We start from the raw sequence: 22,549 nt of genomic DNA, 5'->3' as shown, positions 1-22,549 counted from the left end.
CAATGATCGTTCCTACAATGGCTACAAAAAGTGGCACATCATCGTATTTATTGTAACATTTACGTATCTTAAATTTCGTACCATTTAGTATTACTTTTATATAAAAATAAAATATAGAACCTGATAAGATTTGCAAATACCTTTACGATTAACTTGTTAATTTATGACTTCGATAAAAATCGATTTTAAACTTAGCGGGAAACAATAACTGTTTATCTAAGTCCATTGACTAGAAATATCACGACCGATGGTTAATCTTCAAGGTAATAAAAGTCATTTTTCCTCGTCCATTACAGCAACAAAGGCCAGACTTGCCAAGGATTCTTCAGCAGGTGCATGCCCAGCAGCTACCACCAGGTGCTGCGATGGGTCCACATCCAGGTATACCTGGACTTCCTGGACTCGGCCCCGGAGCGGGACTTCCTGTTCCTACGTCAGCCTCCGCTGCTCTTCTCGGATTAGGTATTCCACCGGGTGCGGCAGCAACTGCTGGAGGGACAGCTGCCCATCCTCTCTCGATGTTGACCAAACCGGACCTTCATCGAGGTCAACCCGACGACCTGAAGCACAATGGAGGTAAGTCATACCTTTCACCCTTTCGACGTTTGTCTATCGTTTACGTAGAATTTATGTGACAGGCCTTAAATATCAATGAGAATGTTAGGATAATTTACAGGCTGTGTCGATTCATGGAAATATGTGTATTGCTAGCAGATTGAATGATTCATTTCTTTCATAATTAAATTTAGTTCTATTAGAACGAGTTAAAAATTAAAATGTCAAATGGTGTAAAGCTCGTTGAAAAATAGTTGTTCGATAATGTTAAGAAATAAATATCGTTATATTTTAATTTAAATACATATCTTTCAATATAATAAAATGAAGCTATAACGTTTCGGTAAATTAAAAGAGACTTTAGCAACCTTTCGCTGGAATAAGCGTTCGCGCCTTGCAATTGAGTGATGTTATCGAGAAACGCGTTAATTGCAGAATAATACAGGCGATACGTTTCATATACGTTAAATGCAATCAACTTTCTAATAAAAACAATTAATTTCTTGTTTTTCTCAGTTTCCTCCAATATCGTCAAGTTAGGTAAACAGTTAGTAATAACAGTGATAGTTTAGCTAGGAATTCTGATAAACCGTAAAACGCGTGCTTCAAGCGTATAATTAGGATAATTGGTAATTTATATTCCGTTTGAAGCAGAAAATAATAGAAGAAAACAAGTTGAACGTCACAAGATCAAGCTTTTTGTTATTTCACCATCGTGATTCACAAGTGATAGATGTATCCTTAATTAAGCGTATACCTCATTAAGGCCCATGAAATTGCAATTGCCTTTTTTCGGCGTTTCGTTGCACGTAAAGACATAATCAAGTTTCAAAGGGAGAAAAAATTAATCGGAGACCATTGTACGACTGGTAACACATAATAACACACCCAATTACGACAAATTTAACTTGTATTTATCGTACCGCGACGTGACAAAGAATTACATAACGATTCAAAACTAAAGCCATTAATAATGCAACCTGTCTAAAAGAGCAATTATTTGCAAGAGATTGAACACAGATAGACTTTATTACTCTATTCAGTCCCTTTCTCTCTGTTACTCCAAAACGAAACTACAAACTGTTCTCGTTGCATGACCGATCCCATAAAACCGTTTCGCAACGGTACAAAGAACAATCAACTCCTTGACAGAAGTAATCAGTCGTTACTCAATTTTTCTCATCAGTTCGTACCCATTTCGATCATTTTCCATGCTGCGTGAACGTTACCAGGAAGCGAACAACGATATCAGTAAAATATTTCACAAGTCTCTGTTTTAGCTGGTCACATATCTGTTGAAATGAAAACAATTTACCGGCAGAAAAATTGTAAATTTTTTTTACTAAAACAGTTTTTTTTTACGTATACGAAGATCACAGGAAATGGTCACGACAAGTACATTTTTCTTGCTTTCCTGAGTTTAATATCAGCTTGCGATTAGATAGGAGAATTTTAATATGACATAAACGAAAGACAGATAGCTTGTCAGGTCCAAAGACAATATACATATAATATACCGGAGTTGGTGAAACAAATCTCGTAACTTCCATTTTTTTAATTACGTTCAGAAAAATATAAATTTGCATAAAATCTGTGGTCTAGTAATTATACGCTAACATTTGACACTCGTGCGAGGCTACTATATCATCGTAATGTTAAGATACGCGAAAAGGAAACGGATCTATCGAAACGCTTATCTCGCGATTTCGTCGTTTGACTTCGCCGTAACCGAGTTGCAAAACAGGCGGCTCCGTTTGCTCGCGAGGAATCGAGCGGAATGCAGAATGACATTCTGGATCGTCTCATGAGGATCCGGTTGCAAACGCTCGCTTCCCATACGACGGTGAGCAAAGATAAGACCAGGTAGAAAAACAAGAGGCAAGGTTGCAGGAAACGCGATCGAATGTGCAATAATTCTTCGAATCCGGCTGCCGGTTTACGTTCGATACGCAAAATACTCGCGGGCGAGATGCTGATCTACGTGAAAACACGTCGAAACACAAGGTCAGCGACTTTGGTAAATCGAATCCCTTCGCTGAGCTAACGCAACTTTGTGTCGCAATATCTTCTCGTCGAGAATCTTCTACCACTGTGTCTGAACAGGTGGCACTTTCTACTTCAACGCATACTAAACAACGTTCTTATGGAACTGAATCTCTGGCTAAATAAATGAATGACGGTTAATCCGTATCATTTATCAGTTGTTAATGAAAGAAACGCAGTTTTCCATGCAACTATAATGCATATTATATAAATATATTTAGTTACGTTTTCTCTTCGTTTACGTCTGTCCCTATTTTCAAAGTCTTTTTGTTTATGTATATAAAATTTGACAGTCACAGTAGGATTAAGAAGATAAGCGTAACTTTGTTATGTTTGTTCTATTATTAACTCATCGGTAGGCATGAAAATTTAATAGAAAACAATCGATGGGATGGAGTTGTCAAATATTGAAAATTCACTGCGGTTGAAAAATTTATAAATATAAAACGCTTTCAAGCGTTTGAATCTTTCAATATTCAATGTTGGAACTTTTTTTCGTGATTGTTGAATGACTGATCCATGTTCAGTCGATAACCTTTTTTTGTCAATCATTCATCGATGTGCTGACTTGCTGCCTCAGATTGTACATTTATACGAAATCTGTTTGGATCAGTAAGCAAAGACGCATGTTATTTAACGTACATACGTATATATTAAACAACTATAATTTTGCAGGAGGATGGTGTTTATGCCTACAATTTATAACCTCCAGAGTTAACAAATTATCTCATCAACTGCAGTAAAAATCTCTCAAAAACGCATCTTGCAACAAACGCTAGATATCTGTAAATGTTTCCAGAATTAAATCATGATCTTTCGAAACGCCTACATATCGAACATTAACCTAAACCAAATTTATTTGAAGCAATAAATATATCAAATTCCAAGTATAAAATTTTTAAAACATTTATACGAATATAAAAGCACCTAATAATATAAATACCAGGAAGGAAAAATCAAAGTTCGTTTCGTTGAAAGCCCCAACTATCAACAAAATTGATAGTAACGCGATGCAAGGCAGCCAGGAAGCATAATAGAGAGTAGGGTGGCAATGCAAACGCAGAAGAGAGAAAGAGAGAGAGAGAGAGCGCACATAGCGTGTGACACAGGGATATTTCAAGCGGGCCGCAATACAACGGTGACGCAAACGATCGTGCTTAAGCCTGAAACTCGCAGAACCCTCGATCTTGACCTCGAAGATCCACTTGTGCACCGGCGCGTCCTCGTCCCTCTCCTTGGGACGGCACACGAGTGCAAGAACGTTCGCACTTAGGCTCCATGTAGCGCTGACAAAGTCGCGAGAGCTTCAAGTGACTCTCCTATCGCGCACACATTCTGCCAAACACTCACATACAGACAAGTACATACGTGTACGTTTATGCACAGGCTGGTCTGGTTCCGTGGTCCCCATCCCTCGCGTTTCGTCGAACCTCGTCTTTCTATTTCTCTTCCACTCGCGTCCTCTCCCTGCGCAACGCCTCTCTTCTCTTCGTCGTCGTCGTCGTCGGCTCTCTTGCTCGCGCGCTGTGCATGGTCGTCTCTCAGAAGAGCACTCAGAATCTCCTCTTGACACGAGAGTACTTCCGACTCTTCCCCTCTTTCGTTCCATCCACCTCTAGGTGGCTCTTCTAAACCTTCGCGCCCCTCAGCCTGTTCCTCTCATCCTCTTCTCGCGCCCTCCAAAGCCCTTCTTGCCCTCTTTCTCTTGCCCTTTCTCCCGTCCTTCTTTACTTCCGTCCGTTTCCTCTTTCCACTTGCCGCGTTTCTCTCTTTCCGTCCTTCCATCCCCCCTTCCTCACTCTATTTCTTCCCGGCGTTCCACTCACTCCACTCACAGCCGACTAGTTGCCGTGCTCGCGCAATATCTCCAGCTACACTCTCGCCTAACTATGTTACCGCGGGCCGAGTATATCCTCCGGCCAGTTGTTCCAAGTTGTTTCGCGTTTTCCGAGCGTTGTCGGCCCGCCACGCCGTAATGAAATACCGTCCGATCTCAGCTACCGAGAGTCCGCCACCCCATGACGTTCTTCCTCGCTCCTGCCATGATTCCTTCACTGGAACAAACCTTCGATTTCTCCCGGTTATCATTTGAAAATTACGAGCCATCATCGTTGCGAATATGTACCGTAACGACGTCTTCGTTTAATTTCCGGGCTCGTTCGAAGCTCGATCGAGATTCTTTTTTCTTTTTTCGTCCTGGTACTTGCTCGGCCGATGGAAGTCGACCGGAAACGGTGCAGGCTTAATGGCTCGAGTTAGTTTGCCTGTCAGCCGTGACAATGGAGGATGGTCTTTTGGATTGCAGGTTTTCTGGCCGAGCAAATGGAGAGGAACGAAGAGAATTTTGTTTGCTGTTCGATTCGATTCGTTTCTGCTTATTTTTCAGATGTACTCTTTAGTTCTTGTTGGAAAAGAGCGGTATTTGAGAGCATAATATTGGAGCAAATAGCAGATAAATTCTTATGTTCCATCGATGGATGACTGCGAGGTACATATTTACCTTGGTACAAAAATTGAACAATTCTTTCGAAACTATAAATTGCAAGGTAATAGATCATACGTTTGAGACAGAGAATTTAAATAATTTTGTCGGAACCATGAATTAGAAAATATTATTAAAGCATACATTTAATTTGATGATAACTTCGTCTTGAAGAACGCATTGGAAAATCATAATTTTCATTTCTCAATTTCGATTTTCAAAATTTTACAACAAAATATTGGAAAATGTTAAACGAAAGTTTACCTGTGTTTCAAAGGAAAACTCTTTGTACCTTACTCTTTTGAAAAAGGAAGAAGAGAACGCATATCCCGCGAGAGAATAAAAATCCAGAAAATCATTTCAGCGTAACACGATCATACACGGGAAACAATGTTGTCGCCGTAGGAGGAAGTTCGGTTATACACGGTCATCCGTGCACATACATCCCTGCTGCTAGTAGTATCGTCGCGATAGCATTCTTTCACTCGATACGACTCAATTCTCTGGAGGAAACTGCGGTCGCGAAACAACCGCGACATCTGAAATCACTGTCTCGATCCGCGATGCGTCTTTTTCCCCTCTCCAATATTAGAACGACGGGGAATCTCGTCGACACCCTTTTGAAATGGGAAGCATCGGAGGCAAGGAACCGTAATGGGCCACTATTTCTGTCGCGGCAACTGAAACTTCTTCCCTCCTTTCCGGAACATTGCCCCCAGCGAATTGTTTCCAGCAGGGCCGTTATCGTTTCGTCCCACCCCTCTCCTCTCTGTCTCACCAGCGTCTCCTTCCCTCCACCTCCTCGTACCCTCTTGGTTGTTCAACAGAGTTGCCCGGATTCCCTCGTCGAACGACTCCTCGCCGTCGGACATAATATCTGCCTCCACCACTCATCCGATTCTTTCTCTGTCCGCTCGTTCACAAAACGATTTACCAGAACGCGAGGCGAAGTAAGTCGGCAAGACTCTTTTACAGACGATTAGAAACCGGTATCGCTTGCATTACCATTTCATCGTGGATAGTTGCGCGAGTAATGGTCCCCCGGGAGATCGCTGCCCCCTCGACCGTGTACGCTTCTCGTAATTCTCCCGGATATTGTCCTCCTTTTCATCGTTAGTTCTTCCCATTTTTCTCTTTCTTTCCTTTCCCCCTCGCTTTTTCTTTCGCATTGCTCTTGTATTCCTTCAACGACATCCAAAGAGCGCAACAGCAAGTTTGCTTTCTCGTCCGATCGGGTCGTTAAACTTATCCACCACTTGCTCTCCCTGTTCAATCGATTCTTTGTATTCCGACAGCGGTTCCACACCGGTCATCCACGATAAATTACGTAAGCGTAATCGTCGCGTAATTCGCGAAGACAATGGCGCCCGCAACCGGTCGAATCTCCGCGCAAATTGAATTCCACCAACTCGCCTACCGATCCTTATTGAAGCTGTTCACCGTCGCTCTACAAACCTTTCCCTGTCTACGCTGCTCGCGTATCTCTTCCACCACTCTGATTTAGCTTCTCCACTTTCGCAACGACCGCCTGGTCTTACCTCGTCTGATATTTCCCTCGCACTCGACTTAATGATCGCGGAAAAGGTGAACGCGCGCGCACGACATCTCGACGACATCCCCGCGAAGATGCACGTGTTCTCGCGCGGCAAACGAGCACTTTGCGTTTTAGTGGGAAATTATGCGCGCTCTTCCGCGTCCGTTTACGAGCCACGGCAGGAAGTTGCACGGCAAAGGGGCCGAGAAAGAGCTGAAACTGTTTCTGCCAGCCAGCACTGGATTGCCGGTGCACCCAAGAGAGCAGAAGAGAGCGAAAAAGAGAAAGGAAGGTATATCGGCGAGTTTCGTGCGTAAGACGAGCACGCTCGAAAATGCTCTTTCGTTTTTGTCCCTCTTGACGAAGGAAAGCTCCTGGTTGGATGTGGTTCACGGGCAGAAAATTCACGACCCTTTTCTGTTCGCGCTCCGCCACCCACGACAACTCGGTAATGGCTTCGAGGGTGGATCCTTTTGCCACGGGTTTTCCTTAATTTGCCCGGCCATAAAACACACGACGGAGTCACCCTCGCGAGGCGGATACGTTTTATCGGTGTGCAAGAACGCGCAAGTGAGCTCGCCGCTCTCTCCAGGAATTACTTTATTTGTACAAGTGGTCGCGAGCTCGCCTCCGGAAGCTTTATGGCGTCGGGTTTTTCCGTTCGCCGTCCCTGCCCTCGAGAACCGTATCCACTTGGGGGTTACGCCGGATTTCTTGTCGCCAGCGACGATACCAGCCGACCGTTTAGTGCTGCCGGCGTAACGTTAATTCGTTCTTTGACCGCGGCCCCTGTGTTTTGCACCACCGGAGTCTTGACTGTTGCTTTAGCCACTGGGCGTTATAAATTGCTCCGCTTCTGGCTCGCTACTCAGCTAGTTTCGCGGATAAATTTCTACGCTGCTATGAAGATGTATTCATTTCGAATGAATGTTTTCTTCTGGTTTTAGATTATATTTTTCACTGTGTTATTTTTCTGCAAATATTAAATCGAATTACATAATACCACTGGGATGGGGAAATAAAATTTCACTGAAGAATTAGCTTCGTTTAAAAAAAGGAAAGATTTTAATTATAATAAAATATATCAAAAATTATGCAGTTTCCATTATGATTAATTATTTTCTCTATAAATGTTATCTTGTTTCGGTTTATAGTCTGAGAAACAGAAGGATATTTCAGGTTTCTATATATGGTAGTGCAATGATATATATAATTTTTTTTTTTTTTTTAAGTAAGTAGAGGAATTAAATTATAGCGAGTACGGTACTGATTTGGTAACTAGAAAGCGATTGCAGCAAGATGACTGCAGGAAAATAGAACAAAGCAAAAATGTTGCAAGAGTGTAATGGTAAAGTCGTATAAAAAACTAGTACCTTACGTGTTGAGATATCTTAAAGATCGAGTTGAACGATTAGATGCCCAGATAGAAACTTGGTAAAACAGGAATTGATGCCCAACAGCTTGTTTATGCGAATATAAAACTCATTGCTATTAGCTTCGTGGAAATTCAGTTAGATACTGCAATAGAATCGTGTGAAGTAACGCCAATTACGTTGCATTACTTTAGCAATTAAAAAGTAATTATTAACGGATCACTGATCGCCCATGTAGAGGTGATTTATATAGAGATCATGGCGAAACTTTAATTACTATAATCATTTCACATATACAACATTTATTACGGCACTTATATAACAGGAAAAGAACCATTTATTCGTTTTATCTCATCAAAAAGAAAGTAGCTTCTTATTAGGAATTCTGGTTTTCTAATTTATAAAGTTTCTATACCGATTATCTTTTGTCTTTTATTTTAATTTTCTTAGGATTGGTTTTCCGTTGAGCATGAGAAAAATTTGTTCTTGTCAATTTTAAGAATAGAAGCATATCTTTTTTCACGTTTCTGTACATAAATATAATGTACTAATATTCGAAGCTAATTGTACTATAAACAAATACATATGTTGCTCAATTATTTAATAGCTTTCGTGCGTAACATTTTAAACAGATTTTAGATTTCTATACCTAAATCATGCTGTCTTTTTAACAAATAAAAAGTCATATACTGTTTAACAAAACCTCTAGGAAAAAGTCGAAAAAAATGATTATTTCCTTTTCTCTTCAAACTTTGGAAACTTCTTAACAATAGGAAAATTCGACTGATTCGAAAGTAACTCGAAGAATGCAGCAAAGTTAAATACGCTGTAACTTTTCCAGCGGTATATTTCCTGTAATGCATCTTGAAACGCCTGTTCTCAATTTACAGTAAAAAAAAAAAAGTCAAATAAAAAGATTGGTGCAATACAAAGACAGCCTACAAGAATGGTTGACGTGTAGAAGAAACTGAAACGATTCGACGTGTATAGCCGTGTCGTGGAGTGGGTAACAACAGTCGAAGAATGGTATCGTTAAGGTATTTCCTACGAGACAAAGTGTACCTACGAAAAGTATAAAGAGTGGAAACGAGAAAAAGGGGAGGGAGGTTGGGGAAATCGAGCGAGGGCAAACTATGAAGCCGGCATCTCGAGGACAAAGCTTCCTCGTTCAGGATCGCCTTCGACCTGCCTCTTTCTCTCGCCCTCTTTTCTTTCATTCAACGTCCCTTCTCGGAAATCCTCGAGGAGAGGAGAGGAGAAAGAGAGAGAATCTGGCTCCTACTTCGTCCTGGCAGCTTTTTTCTTTTATCTCGTTGCCAGCGCGGAAAAGATTCTGCCGGCATACCGCTGACTCTGTTCCGCAATAATCATGAAAAACATTGCGAAACTTCAATTTCACGGGAAATACGATGTCTTCAGCGGGCAGCCAGCGGTGTTTGAAATGTTTCAGAGAAAGGAAAGGAAGGATACAATCGCGGAACGAATGTTCACTTAAGGAACGTTCTCGAGCTGGATAATTAATTTTAGAGCTTAATAAAAATATAATATAAGAAAATGTAATTTTAGCTGTTGAATGACGCCGTTGAATTACGCGAATCGAACGGTGGTTAAAGCAGCGTGATCTAATAACTTTAGTTTTAGGAACGTTTCATTATTGATAATTTTTCTGTTCTTGTAATGCGACGCTGATGTTTGGCGTCGTTCTAAGACGAAATGCGAGGTTAAATATGATATCTGTGTAAATGAGTTGTTGGATTTGACAGGAAGTTATATGGGAAGCTGCTTACTCGACACGTTCTTGATTAAATGCTTCGTGACACTGTTCGCTGCGTTTAATATGAATTCCTCGAACAGCTTCTTCGCTAGGGAATACCGCTATGCAACGTATTTTATGCTAAAATGTTTAGTCATTTGATTATTACATTTTATGTAAGATTCGTGTTTTTACGATGTATATCAATATGTATGTGTGTCAATATGAAACGTTCAACTCGACTGGTAACAATTTTCTTGAAAAATCCACACGATTTAACACTAGACATTTTTTTCCAATATTTCTTCTATGTATACTTTTGTTCCTGTTGTACTTTAGAAACAGTCACCGAGAGATGATTAGTCATTGAATATAAAACTAATTTCAAAAATAACATTTCTTTTCAGTTGGAAATCAAAATCATCTCGCGAAGAATTATACTTTTTAATGAAGTAATTTTTCATTATTCGTTTATTAATCAAGATGACTGATCTTTCCAGTATTCAGTCTACGATCTATGTACAATATTCAAGTGTTATTAAAAATATGTCGATCTTTTTAAATTCTCAAATAAGTGTATATGTTTAAAAGAAAACTTTATTCCAATCTAACAGCATCGTTTCATCTGTTGCAGGTCTTAACCCGGCAGAGGAGAGGCATGTGAGTATCGTACAATATAGCCGATAGAGAATGGTGGAATCGCGGTTTTGCCAATGGGCAATCGATAACAGTCTATTAACAACGAAAACGGTTATTCGGCTTGGCGTTCAATGTGCAAATAGCAATATCGTTGCACACGATGTCGGGATTCTCTTCGACCCGCCGCGAACACGACGAATTTCGACGCCGACTGAAACGATAATCCCATTGAGAAAGCGATGAACTTCTCCTCGCGACAGATTTCGCTTTGCGAGATGCAACATGCAGCGTAAATACAAGCAACACGTGCACCGATAGCGTTTAATCGCCGACCACTATACCGCTACTACTATTCCCGCGCCGTGTTTTCCGCTTAAACGACGCGACTGCATCCACGCGATACGCTAAATCGCGTTTCCAAACTTTTTCTACGTTTCTGAAAATTTAGAATATTTCTGAAAATTTGGAGAACCGAAGCTTCTGTTTTAAAAAGGAAATTACTTATGAGATTTTTCAACTTTTGGGTGGATATATGCTCAACTCTGTTAATAGAAATGTAGACAAAAATGACAGTTAGATAGAAGAATTATCTTTTAAAATGTAATATAATATATATTTGTAATAATATTATTTGTGATTTTTTAAACCATCTTTTTGTGATGAATGACTTAATGATTTAAGCGGTCTGCTTTTTTTATATGTTGCGTATTATGTAAATCAAGTTCATAGATAGAAATATAGGGTTACAATCGAATTTAACGTTATTTTTTAGTCACCTGTCTGTTAAATTAATCTCGTAGGATAATTAGAGAACGTTATGGTTGATCTTAGAAAGTTATTTTCGCTCGTTTTATTGTAGATTTTCCATTATACGTTGAAATGCAAATTAAACGAGCTTATGAAACTTTCAGGAAACGTGAGTTTGGAGAAACGTTTTTAAAACATTGCTCTCAATCATTTAACGATACATTGACTAAATGGGAGTGGATGAAACTTTCCAACAAAAGAATAGTACAATTTTTCTACAAAATCAATACGAAACTTTAACAAAAATCGAATCGACAATTACGTATTTCAGAAGTCGTATTATACGAATAAAATCCGGTCCAATTAATTTTATTTATTCGACTGAACGAAAAACTGTATGATAACTTTTTCCCAAATCAACCGCACGTTTACCATTAACCGATACAACTTCTAATTCATGACCAATTTACTCGGTGCAGCCAGCACACAAATCGCGCGCAGCCAAACAAACTCGTTCGATTTCCACCGAATGCTACCATTTCCTCCCCCTTCTGTCTCCCTGCAGTTCGTTAAAACAAACGAATCTATGAATTTATTTTCACGCGAGAATTCGGTTCCGAGGGAATCTGGGAATTAAACAGATTCGCAATTACAATCTGCGAATGGACGTCGCTCGAATCGAATTTCGAGAGGGCGAGAGCCGGTATCGGTTCGTTTTTCCCTCGTTTTCTTGATCCGACAGAAACGGATACGGTGCTCGTAAAATCCGACCGTTTGCCGGGTTTTATGGGTCGCGTGTCGTGTTCCGTAAAAGATCTTGTACAATTGTTAGGCTACTTCCACACGGCGATACGCATACGTCATCGCAAAAAAATACCCGGACAGTCTTATTATCATTATATATTTTATATTATTATTATCCGGACGGATAAATTTTAATTAATTGCTTAGAAATTAACTGACTTGTCATATATCGATACAGTTAATGCTTTTAAATATTACTGTTTAATTTAATCGTAAGTAAGTTTGGAAAAAACCCTTCTAATTTGATACGTATTTTACAGACTCAGATTTTGACATCATCTGTGTTTTATTCTAAATTTTGTTGGAAAATTGTCCAACTCGTTATCGTTCTCACAGATGCCAATATTTCAATATATATGCATTAGACAATTTAAAACCAATTTCGTCGCATCATACCAACAAGGCAACAGATGAAATCATAGAAATTTATTTTATTATTCCATTTGTGTGATAAATACAGTATCGCTTAGTCTGTTCGATTCTCTCTCATAGTCAGATTGTCAGCCTGTTTGAGTTAAAAAGAATTAAGAAAATTATCGACACTCGGCCACCTTGTTAAATGGACACGGTATCGTATGACTATCTTTCTTCATTTTACTGCTGGATCACGGCTACACGTATTTGCGTGTGAAAGCAGCCTTATACTCGACTATATACATACCGTGAACGGGGATTTTGGAATCGGTAGGACGAGCGGAAGTAGCGGGTTCTAGCAGGGAGAAGAACGACTCGGACCGCGTCGAATTTCATCTCGTAAAAGAAATTAAAGCGACGCTGCTGGTGTGTGGTTCGCGTAGCACGCAGCTGAAAGAGAATACCACGAAGGAACAAATAAAATCAGCTGGCTACGAAACTAAAAGAAGAAACCGGCGGTCGAACGATAGAGAGGGAAAAGAGAGCGCGAAAGTGAACAGGAGAAAGAGAACAAACGGGGTGAAAGGGGGTGACGAAGAGGGTTTGAGGGGCACAGAGTGAATAAAAGGGGAGAAAGAGCGCACGAAGAAGAAAGAGAAGGTTACGAATCAGCCCGGTGGAAGAGGAGGAAACCTGAAATGGACGTAAAAGCCTGAACACCGGAACACAGGGCCGTAAAAAGCTCGTCGTCAAATGCACCCCCGTTCTTCTCTACCGTTATACACTCTGCCTCTCCCTTTCCCGCTTTTCCTGCACTTCCATCCTCCTTTTCTCTTCCACGCACGCCCTTTACCCCACCTTTGATAGTATAAAGCGACTGCTGGGCGCGGCGCGCGTTTATTAAAAGCGCTCTGGGCTGGCAAAAAAGACTCGAGAGACCGCTCGGAGGGGTCACTGTGTTCCCGCGTTCCGCTTCCGATCCCTTTCGAGTGAGATCACTGAAGGATCGCTTGACGATCGATCGTGGTCAAGATGTTCTTGACATTCGGATAGAACGATTTTGGGAAACTGTGAATCTATTTCGGGCTAGGCTTTGTTATCTAGCGGTAGATTGATCGTGATTTGGGCTACGTTATGGTAGAAAGATTGAGGAGGGTTGGTGGAGGTTTTTGGTCGTTTCGATCGAGCTGTGCCACGTCGATAATCTTCTGATAGCGAACGTGACAAGAATATAAATAAGGAGCTTATTACAAAGAAAGCACTTAGGGGAAAAAGTAACCACGTCGGTATTTTAACGTTGTTAACCGATTCGAAGTTGAAGAATCGAATTAAACATTGTATTTGTAATTGTTGAGTTTAATTTCGACTTATTTTTTACTTTGTCCTAATCTCTACAAAATTGTGACGATCTTCATTTTTACGCGTTACGCTTCATCAATTTATGCCGATGCTTTTTCGAACATCCAATGATTTCTTTTACGCCGTATATAAACAAAAATATATTCTTCCCTTGTTGTGTTACTCTATATCCTCTTACTTTAATTTCTTTGTATATACAAGAACGATGTTTTAGTTGTCGACAGTCTTTGAATTAATCGCTGGAAGGCCATCGTGCTCACATAAGAACCACGTTCAGTAAACGTGTGAGTCGATCAATGAGGATCATTAATTAAAACATTCAAGCATTTTATATAACTTTCTTCTTCTTTTTCTCTTTGATGTTCGCGAACGACAGAAAAACATGGTCGCGCGAGCTCAATCCGCGCTACATTATTCGGTCAGCGAGTGATTTCCAACGTAATTATCTTTTCGGCGTGGCTCTTTTCCGCGACCGTCATTACGAGCCGTGTTTTAACAGCGTACACACCCAGCATAACTTGCGCAATTTGCCGGCGTTGCCCGTGGCCCCCGGCCCGCGGCCGGACCGATAATTAGCGTCCGTTTAATATGCACAATTATTACGGATTGATAATCGGGGCTGCGCATCCATTACACCGGCATTGAGATAGATGGTAATAGGTTTCCATCGGTATTAACTCTCTCTCCCTTCGTGTTTCCCGCTTGTTTCTGCTCCCCCTCTCGTACCATTCAATTTTCTCTCTCTCTCTCTTCTCCCTCCTTCGTGTTTCTCGCTTGTTTCTGTTCACCCTCTCATACCCTCTCCTCGTTGCTCTCTCCGGGACGGGCGCGCTCGTACGTAATCTCGCCGCGCTTTCATAATGTGTACGGACCGGCTAGCGATGGGAATAATTCGATTATCGTTTGGAAATTTTCAATCGACGGCCGTCCAATCCTGGTAAATCGTCTGCTCGAGGAAACCATTGAAAAATCCTGAATTATGCTGGATTTTGTTTATTATCGGAATTTTGTTGGAATTTAATAGAAAGCGAATATAATATCTTAGTTGCTTTCAACGAATTTAAACATCGACACGATAATTTGGCGCTATCAAAAAAGATATCAGCGAGATTAAAATACTGAAAATACGACCGCGAACAAATTTTATTCTTTACAACTTTGACCCTCCTACCTCTATTAAATTTTTCAAAGGATTCTTCCGCTAAAGTTCTTTACTGTTCTAAAAGGAAGAACGAGAATTTTTTAAATACCCGTATCTTTTAAAAAGCATTAACAAAAGAGCCTTTTATAAAAATTAAAAATTCTACGAACCGTTCTCGTTAAACCTGCTTTGTCCATTTCTATCGTATTTCGAACCCAACCACCGTTTCATAAAAAGCAAGTTTATTTATCGAAAACACGAAAATCCTGATTAATCCAAACTTAAATAATCCCTATTATTCACGAGCAGATCGTTCCCATCGCTACCCTTCCTCCATCTCTCTCCGCCCCTTTCATCGTTCTCGTTCACACGTCTCTATCGCTCTCTCCACCCTCTATCAGCCTTTCCCGCTTCCTCCTGGTAATCCTCTTTTGCTACCTGTCCCCATCCCTCCAACTGCCAGCCTCCCCAACCCGTTTCCCTTTCACGCTCTCTCCCTTCCATCGAACTGGTATTTATCTCCGTTGCACACCCCGCCCGGCAGCCTTACAGGATCCCGTACAACCACCAGCCGGAGGGCTATGAAATTGAAATATGAATGCTAATGGGGTGGTTGGCTCGTGTCGCGTCGTATAATGTTACTGATTGCTAGTACGTCGGTCCTTTTACCCTTCCCGCCATCCCCCTGCACCTCTTCACCGCCACGAACCTCGCCGTTTCACTGTTGCTCCGTTGCTTTCCATCCTGGGAACAGAATACGTGACGCGTGCTCCGCGTCTTGCTCGCTTGCGTGTCGCGTAATTGGAACTCCAAATAATGGTAGTTTTCGACCTGGTTCGTCGTGGTTGGGATCAAATGTGCATAGGAGAGCGCAAATGCGAAACGGAGAGAAAGAGGAAAATGGAAGAGACAGATGGTGATGGTTGTTTGATTTTCCACGTTTCAGAAGACTGGCAGGAGGGAGAGAGAGAGAGGGGGAGAGAGAAAGTGAGAGGGGAATAAAGAGAGGGGAGAAACTGCACAGAAATTTATATTTGTTTGTTTATCCACGCTGAATTCCACGGTTCCGCGCGCGAGCAAACGTTTACTCTCGAGCGTAGACGCGAGCGACGAGCTGGCTGGATTACGAGCAACGCCGAGCGCAATTTAAAATTAACCCCGGGGAACCAGGCAACGTCGAGAGCAAGATGCTCTCCGCTGGATCGGTGCGCAAACACGCGAGAACGCGGCGCGGAAGAGCGTTTTAAAAACGCTCGATGCACGAGTCCTGGCTTCGGTCGAGGGCGTGTCGTCGTGTTTGTACGTCGTGCGTACAACGGCCCCGAAACGAAATTAACGAAACAAAAATTTATACCATCGTGTATTTTGTTTCGCTTGGTAAGAGCTTTTTGTGTTTCGATGAAATAATATCGAATATCGCAGCAGGATTTAGATATTTCCTGTGTATAGGTTGCGAACGAATATCGAGATATAAAGTTGATGTAGAAATTAATTTTTATTGACTATACTCTATAAAACTCTTGCGATGATATTTCAATAATTAAATTATGATCTTTTATTTTTTTTATCAACTTATTATTTAAGTACTTGGCAAACGCGTCCTAAACCATAATATTCTACGAATTGTATCGTTTTAAAATTCATCGTTTCGTATAAGGTTTTTATTGTTACGTACCAATTTGAAAGAACAGTTAACGTGTTTAAATAAGAATACAACAACTTATTTAATCATCACATATTTGCTGAATACGTATTATCATAACATATAGAACAAAAATTAATTATAAAGTAAAATTAATAACAACAGGAATACAGAATACAGGCTACACTCAACGAATTAAAAAAGCAATATAGAATAATTAATTTCAAGAAATATGTCGGAAAGAGAGCATATATATATTATTTGTACAATCGAGCAATGCAATTCGATCGTTCTAAAACTTAAAAAAAAAAAAGAATAAAAAGAGCGGCAGTTCTACGTTTCGAAAGAAAGCCAAATCTACTTGCGGAAGTCTTTTCCTCTTTCCCTTTGTATATCTGACATACCTGAAAATAAAATCCGCCTAACCTACACCTCTGTACACAGTATCAGCCACTCGACTAGCGTAAAAAGAAGAAAACAGTCTTGTTTTCCACGGCTCCACTTTGCCGTATCGGTTCGGATTTATACCTGCTCGCGTGCCATACGATAAAACTTCCATCCCTCTTGACAACTCGTTATCCGACTGTATTTTCGTGCTCTTCTCGCCGTCAGGGAGCCCCTTTTTGTCGCGCTTTGCCTCGCCACTTACCCTTTGCAATCCGATCCCGACGACCGGTATGAATCGACCGAGTGGTGCACGGTTTCACGGAACCGAGTCGAGCGAAATCGTCGCGGAAGGAAATAAGGAAAAGCTGGGAAAGAGACCAAAGAGGATAATAGAAAAGGAAGGGAAGAAAGAAGGAGAAAACTCTCGTATATCGAATCGAAAACTGACGACGAACGGAAGAGAATGTGAGTCGTTATTATTCGTGCACCGGTAAGCTCTGTCTTCCCGTTCCCGGAAGAAGCTTTTCTCTTCTTGCTCCGACCCTCTGCCACCCCTGACACGCTACTATTCTCCACAGACGGCGTTCCTTCTCGGGATTCCTCTCGCAATCCGGAAAAATATTTCTCCACGCGGAGCTCCTCGGAAGCGTACGCGATCCGAGAAACGTCTGGGTTGAGTTGAAATAAAAAGAAATGGAAATACCAGGCAAGGGGAGAGTTAAAGAAAGAACAGGAGGGAAGAAAGCGTGGAACGTCTGCTGCTTTTCCTCTGAATCTCGCTTGGCCAGGCTCGGTCGAGGTGTTGACTCATAACCAATTCATGAAACACCGAGAGGCGACTGTTCTCGCTACTTGCGCGAGCAAAGACGAGGGTAAAGAGAGGCGAGAGGGAGAAAAAAGCTGGAACGCCTCTGGAATATTTATTTATCGCCGTCACGACGCCGTGGTATAGGCGGTTTTTTTTTTTTATTTTACAAACTGGTGGGAGAGAGCGTTCACAGGCTGCTGCTGTGAGAGCCGAGCGAGAAAAGGATACACACGGGGGTGGAAAAAGGAGAGGAATCGGATCGCTCGAGTTGCACAAGCACGAACTTAATTGAATTTCACGATACTTACGGCCGATCCGAATAGCTCGCGGCAAATTGTCGCGAAAGCGAGTGGCCCTCGATGCCAATGAGAAAAGTGCTTGAGAAACGGCGCCGCATTAATTCGGTCGCGGAACGAGAACGAGCTGACAGCGAGACGGCGAATATCCTCGAGAAGGGCGCGACCGGTCAACGAGTTTCGCGCCGATCAAAGGCTCGTTCAGCCTCGTCCGACGATTTCTTTTTCTCCTTCGTCGTGTTTTGTCGTTCAACGACGCTTGTTTTACAGACAGAGCTGTGGATATCGGGACTCGATAATTTCAGATCGGGCCCGTTCTTTCTCACGCCACCCATGAGCACGGAGTTTTCAGCGTTAATTAGCGGAACAACGAAGGTGAAAGCGAAGGCAGAGGTGAAACGAAGCAATTGCCAGGTTTAAAAGATCGTTCTCTATTATGCTCGTCGAACAAACGCGACTGCAATTATCGATTTCCCGTTTCGAGAAGCCTCCAATGGAACGCGAATGCCGATCGGAGAGGTTTAAGAACATTCTTTTGGCCGAGAATATTCCCAGTCTCCGCTTGTAAGCCTCAAAAAGTCAACCCCGATAGAGAGACCTTGGCATATCGATTGTTCTTCATCTTTGGTTCCCAGTGTTTTCTTCCATATAATCATTTTTCCTGCAGTTCGTTTGCTGTTTGGTCATGCACGATTTTTCCAACTCTTCTTTCTCTCTGATCGCGGGAGTTTGCCACTCACACTCTGTTGACGCTGGCCTTCTCTCCTTCCTCCCGCTGTGATCTTTTTTTTTTTAATCCCATCACAGAGTCGAGCGCACACCAACGAGCCTGTCGCCCGGAGGTCGGTAAATTAAATCTCGAATAAAGTGCAAATAAACGAGCGAGGGGGGAGCGAGAGGCGGGATGAAAAAGGAAAAGAGAGGAAAAGGAGGGAAAGGGTGGTTACCTAGCCGGTGTCTCTCGCTACCTGGTGGCTGGTGGTCGAAAGTGCGGTACAAAAAAAGCGGCAGAGCGAGGATGAAAAAACGTCGCCGTGCAAGGATGGTGGGGATATGACGGATAAAAGAGCGAACTGACGCGAGAGTGTAATTTATTTTAATTAGAGTGGCTGCATTATGTAAGCGGACGAAGCGCCGATGAAAGGGTTTGAAAGGGTCGAGAGATCCTGACACCGAGTCCCAACATTGCCTGCAACCACCGCTCTCCCTACCCTCTGCTCCGGCAATCTTTGCCTTCGATCCCCGGAACGGACTAATTCACTCCTGGTCCAGGGTCGTTCCTGATTGAACGTTTGGAAAGGCAGTCGACGAGATCCGAGGGGTGCCGCGTCACACGAGAGTTTCGTTCGGCTACCGGGAGCACGACTCGTTTACCGATTACTTTTCTGCTCAATAGAAAAAGCAGAGAAAGTGGAGAAAAAGCGTGTCTATTTGAAAATGAGAAAAGTTTCTTTCATTCCCCTTTTACATTTTTACGAGCAATTTGCTAAGATGAGAATTTTTCGAAGGCAGATTTAAACCTTAAGAGGGATCAATCGATTAGCGTACGTAAATAGCACTTACAATTATACAAGACGAAAATTTGGAAAATCGAGACACGCAAGAAGAGAAGAAAGAGAAAAGAAGTTCAAAGAGAGAAAGGTGTGCACGTGTGTATCGATGCGAAAGAACAGAAATGGTTCTAGGGAAGTTAGCACGAGGCTGAGAAGACCACGCTTATCCCCAGAAACATCGAGGAGGTTGTTCGTCCTCTCCGCTGACAGGGTAGAGAACTACCGATCCCAGCTGCCTTACCGACACCTCTGATCTCGTTAGGGACGCATTAATTAATTTACAAGATGGCGGCGGTAGCAACGATGACGACGACAGTATAAGAGAGGCAACAGCCACTGTGTAAAGTCGAGATAGGAGGGTTAGAGGTAGTAGTAGCACGGCACGTTTTAATTACTAATTGAAACGTTCTCCTACCAACGGTGGTCCCCTCATCCTTCGTCCCCCATAACCTCCCAAGGCCCGTGCTTCCTGCCGCGCTTCAATCCCATAATTCTGCTTCCTTTCCGCCACCACCATCGTCGACGCCGCCGTTGCCCCATCCACCACCATCTCCATCACTGCTACTATCGCTCCTTTTACTTTTCCGCGTTCCATCCCTTCGTCGATTCTACCTCACGGCTCTGTCTTAATATCCGTCTCCGTCGGGGGTACTTAATATTTTTAAATACTTTGCAGTACACCCTCCTCCGTCTGTCTTTTGTCCTTTTTCCTTCCGTCTCGTCTCCTTCGTTATATCGTCCCTCGGAGAACGACGGTTTCTCGATCCCCTCGTTTTCGCGGCCGACGCTGGAATTTATGAGAAGCTAAATCCGTAGCTGCCGCGAATTAATTAATTAAAAACATCACGCTACCTTAATGACATTCTCCCGCCTCCTATCTCCATCCCCGTCCTCCACCTCTTCAACGTCTTTCCGCCCATCCTTCTCTTCGATCTTCGCTCGCGCCACCCTCTGTTCTCTTGCCGCTAAATTCGCTATTCACACTGATCACGCCGTCGTCGTCTGGTTTTGCACCAACATTTGTTGTGGAAATCAATGTAATACCACCACCTACGAGGGGAACGTGCAGTCAGCCGCTAATGGCCACTTTTCTCGTTAACCCGAAGAAACAGAAGTAACAGCGGCGTTCTGTTTTTACGAGACACTTGAGAGGATTGTTTATACGGAGATAAAAATCCCTTGAAGACTCTCTCCTGTTCGACCGTTTATCGCCTCTTTTCGATTACACGTTGGTGTTGTCGAATTCATAACGAAATATACACCGGGCTTAATCTCTTGTTCTGCGATTTAAGTTCCGATAGCGCGTGCCGTAAACAACAAGGCCCATCACACGTCAAGCCATTTCACGGTTTGCCTGAGCGTTCGAAGTTGTACAGATTGCACATGTCTTTTGATATGGAAATGCATGTGTAAGGTACAAATAATTTTAGTTTGCAAGATGTTTTTATTATTTGCAGGCGAATAATAAATCAATGTCAATAATCATCGACGTACCACGTCTGTCACACGATATTGTAGGTTAAGGGGATCGGATAAGCATAGATCAAAAGAATCGATTTAATTTTGTCTTGTTTTTAATTTATTTCCGAAGATGTCTGTTTTAGACATTTTTATGTAATAATATTTCGGTTATAATATGATTTTGTTTAATTAGCTTCTACGAAAGAATTTTGCGTTTATTTTCTAAATAATTTTATGCAAATTTTGTAATAAAAGATAATGATAGAGAAAAACGATATGAATTTTCAATTCCACTTTCATTCTCATGATTTATTATGAAGTATACACCTGTTTTCTCAAGGGGCTCATAACTTTGTCATTTTAATTAAGTATCAACGCGAGTTACTAAACATCTTACTAAACGTTATCGAATTCTCCATCAGTTTCAAAGCCCGTACAATAATTCATGAAAAAATATACGCGTTAATTAAAAACAGCTAAATGTACTTCACGCGAATTACGTACAATTCCAGGACCTAACATCAAATAGAAAAAGAAACAGCGCGAGAAAGATACAAACCCCATTTTCGGAACCCGTTTTCAGAACATTAAAAAAATATTCAATAAATTGATTGAGAAAATATTTTGAATGAAATGTTGCCATAACATAACCATAATAAGTTAAAAAAAACATCAAGACGAGAAAATACCTTCGGTAGTAATTCAATCATTAAAAGAACCACCTATCTAAAATCTCCAAAAAGACTACCACTGTTATACCGCTGTTATAAAGTGAAAAGAAGTGACCATTAAAGGAAAGCAGTCGATTTAACAAGAAATCAAACAACACGAAGCCTCGCGTAGATCGAGCGATACTAACAATAAGCTGAACGAAACGTCAGTGCGAAACGACCACGATAATGTTTCGATGAGGGGAAAGTGAACCGGAAACAATAGCGGTAATAATAGAATTCAAATTGATTCAGCGTGGCGAGAAGGGTATCTTCGAAGCGGTTGGAAAGGAGAGAAGGGGCCCAGCGGCTTGTCTGCGATCGTCCATAGCGTAGAGGCGCGGCCGAGGGCAATTTCAACAGTGCCGCGACAGCGAATCGCTTCGTTTCGCTCTTTTACGATCGATTCGTTCGGCCCGCGGTTCGTTCCGCTCTGTGCGCGCCGATATTTACGCGCGAACCATTCATCGTGCGCTATGCGCAGACGCGAGGCGGGCGCGCGCGGTTAATTTAATTCCAAAGCAAGAAACACTCTCTCTTTTCTCTCTCTCCTTCTCTCTTCTCTCTTTGTTCGTATCGTCTGTTGGTGCGAAAGCTTGGAAACTGCGCGATCGCCGCGGGCGGCGTGAATAATCCGCGCGATTCGTCTCGCGTCTCGCAACGATCGCGTTTCGAGGGCTCGCGGGACTCCGTCGAACAACTGGAACGCGATTTGCAGTCGCGTCGAGACACCGTGTCCGAGGCGATTTTCAAATAAATGCTCTCGAAAGTCGGTTTCCAGGTGGCCCGCAATCGGTAACTACACGTGCGTAGAAATTGCTTTACTTTGGCTAATGGAGCAGCTTCGTTGTGTTTGTCTTCAGAGATGATTATTTGGATGGGAAGACGAGGTTCTTGAAGCTCGATGT

General features: G+C 42.1%; 1 protein-coding gene across 5 annotated transcripts in view; it reads left to right on the top strand.

The window, feature by feature from the left end:
• LOC139986502 (protein groucho) overlaps positions 1-22,549 on the top strand; it is a 154,412-nt gene that overhangs the window by 111,824 nt on the left and 20,039 nt on the right. For all 5 annotated transcript variants that reach the window (XM_072001899.1, XM_072001890.1, XM_072001926.1 and 2 more), the window contains 2 exons: positions 297-576; positions 10,375-10,400. In XM_072001899.1, the coding sequence (XP_071858000.1) occupies positions 297-576; positions 10,375-10,400 (306 nt within the window). The remainder of the gene's footprint in view (positions 1-296; positions 577-10,374; positions 10,401-22,549) is intronic.

Source organism: Bombus fervidus, chromosome 1 (assembly GCF_041682495.2).
Source record: "Bombus fervidus isolate BK054 chromosome 1, iyBomFerv1, whole genome shotgun sequence".
In the NCBI taxonomy this organism is placed as follows: Eukaryota; Metazoa; Arthropoda; class Insecta; order Hymenoptera; family Apidae; genus Bombus; species Bombus fervidus.
This window is presented reverse-complemented; position numbering and strand designations above follow the sequence as displayed.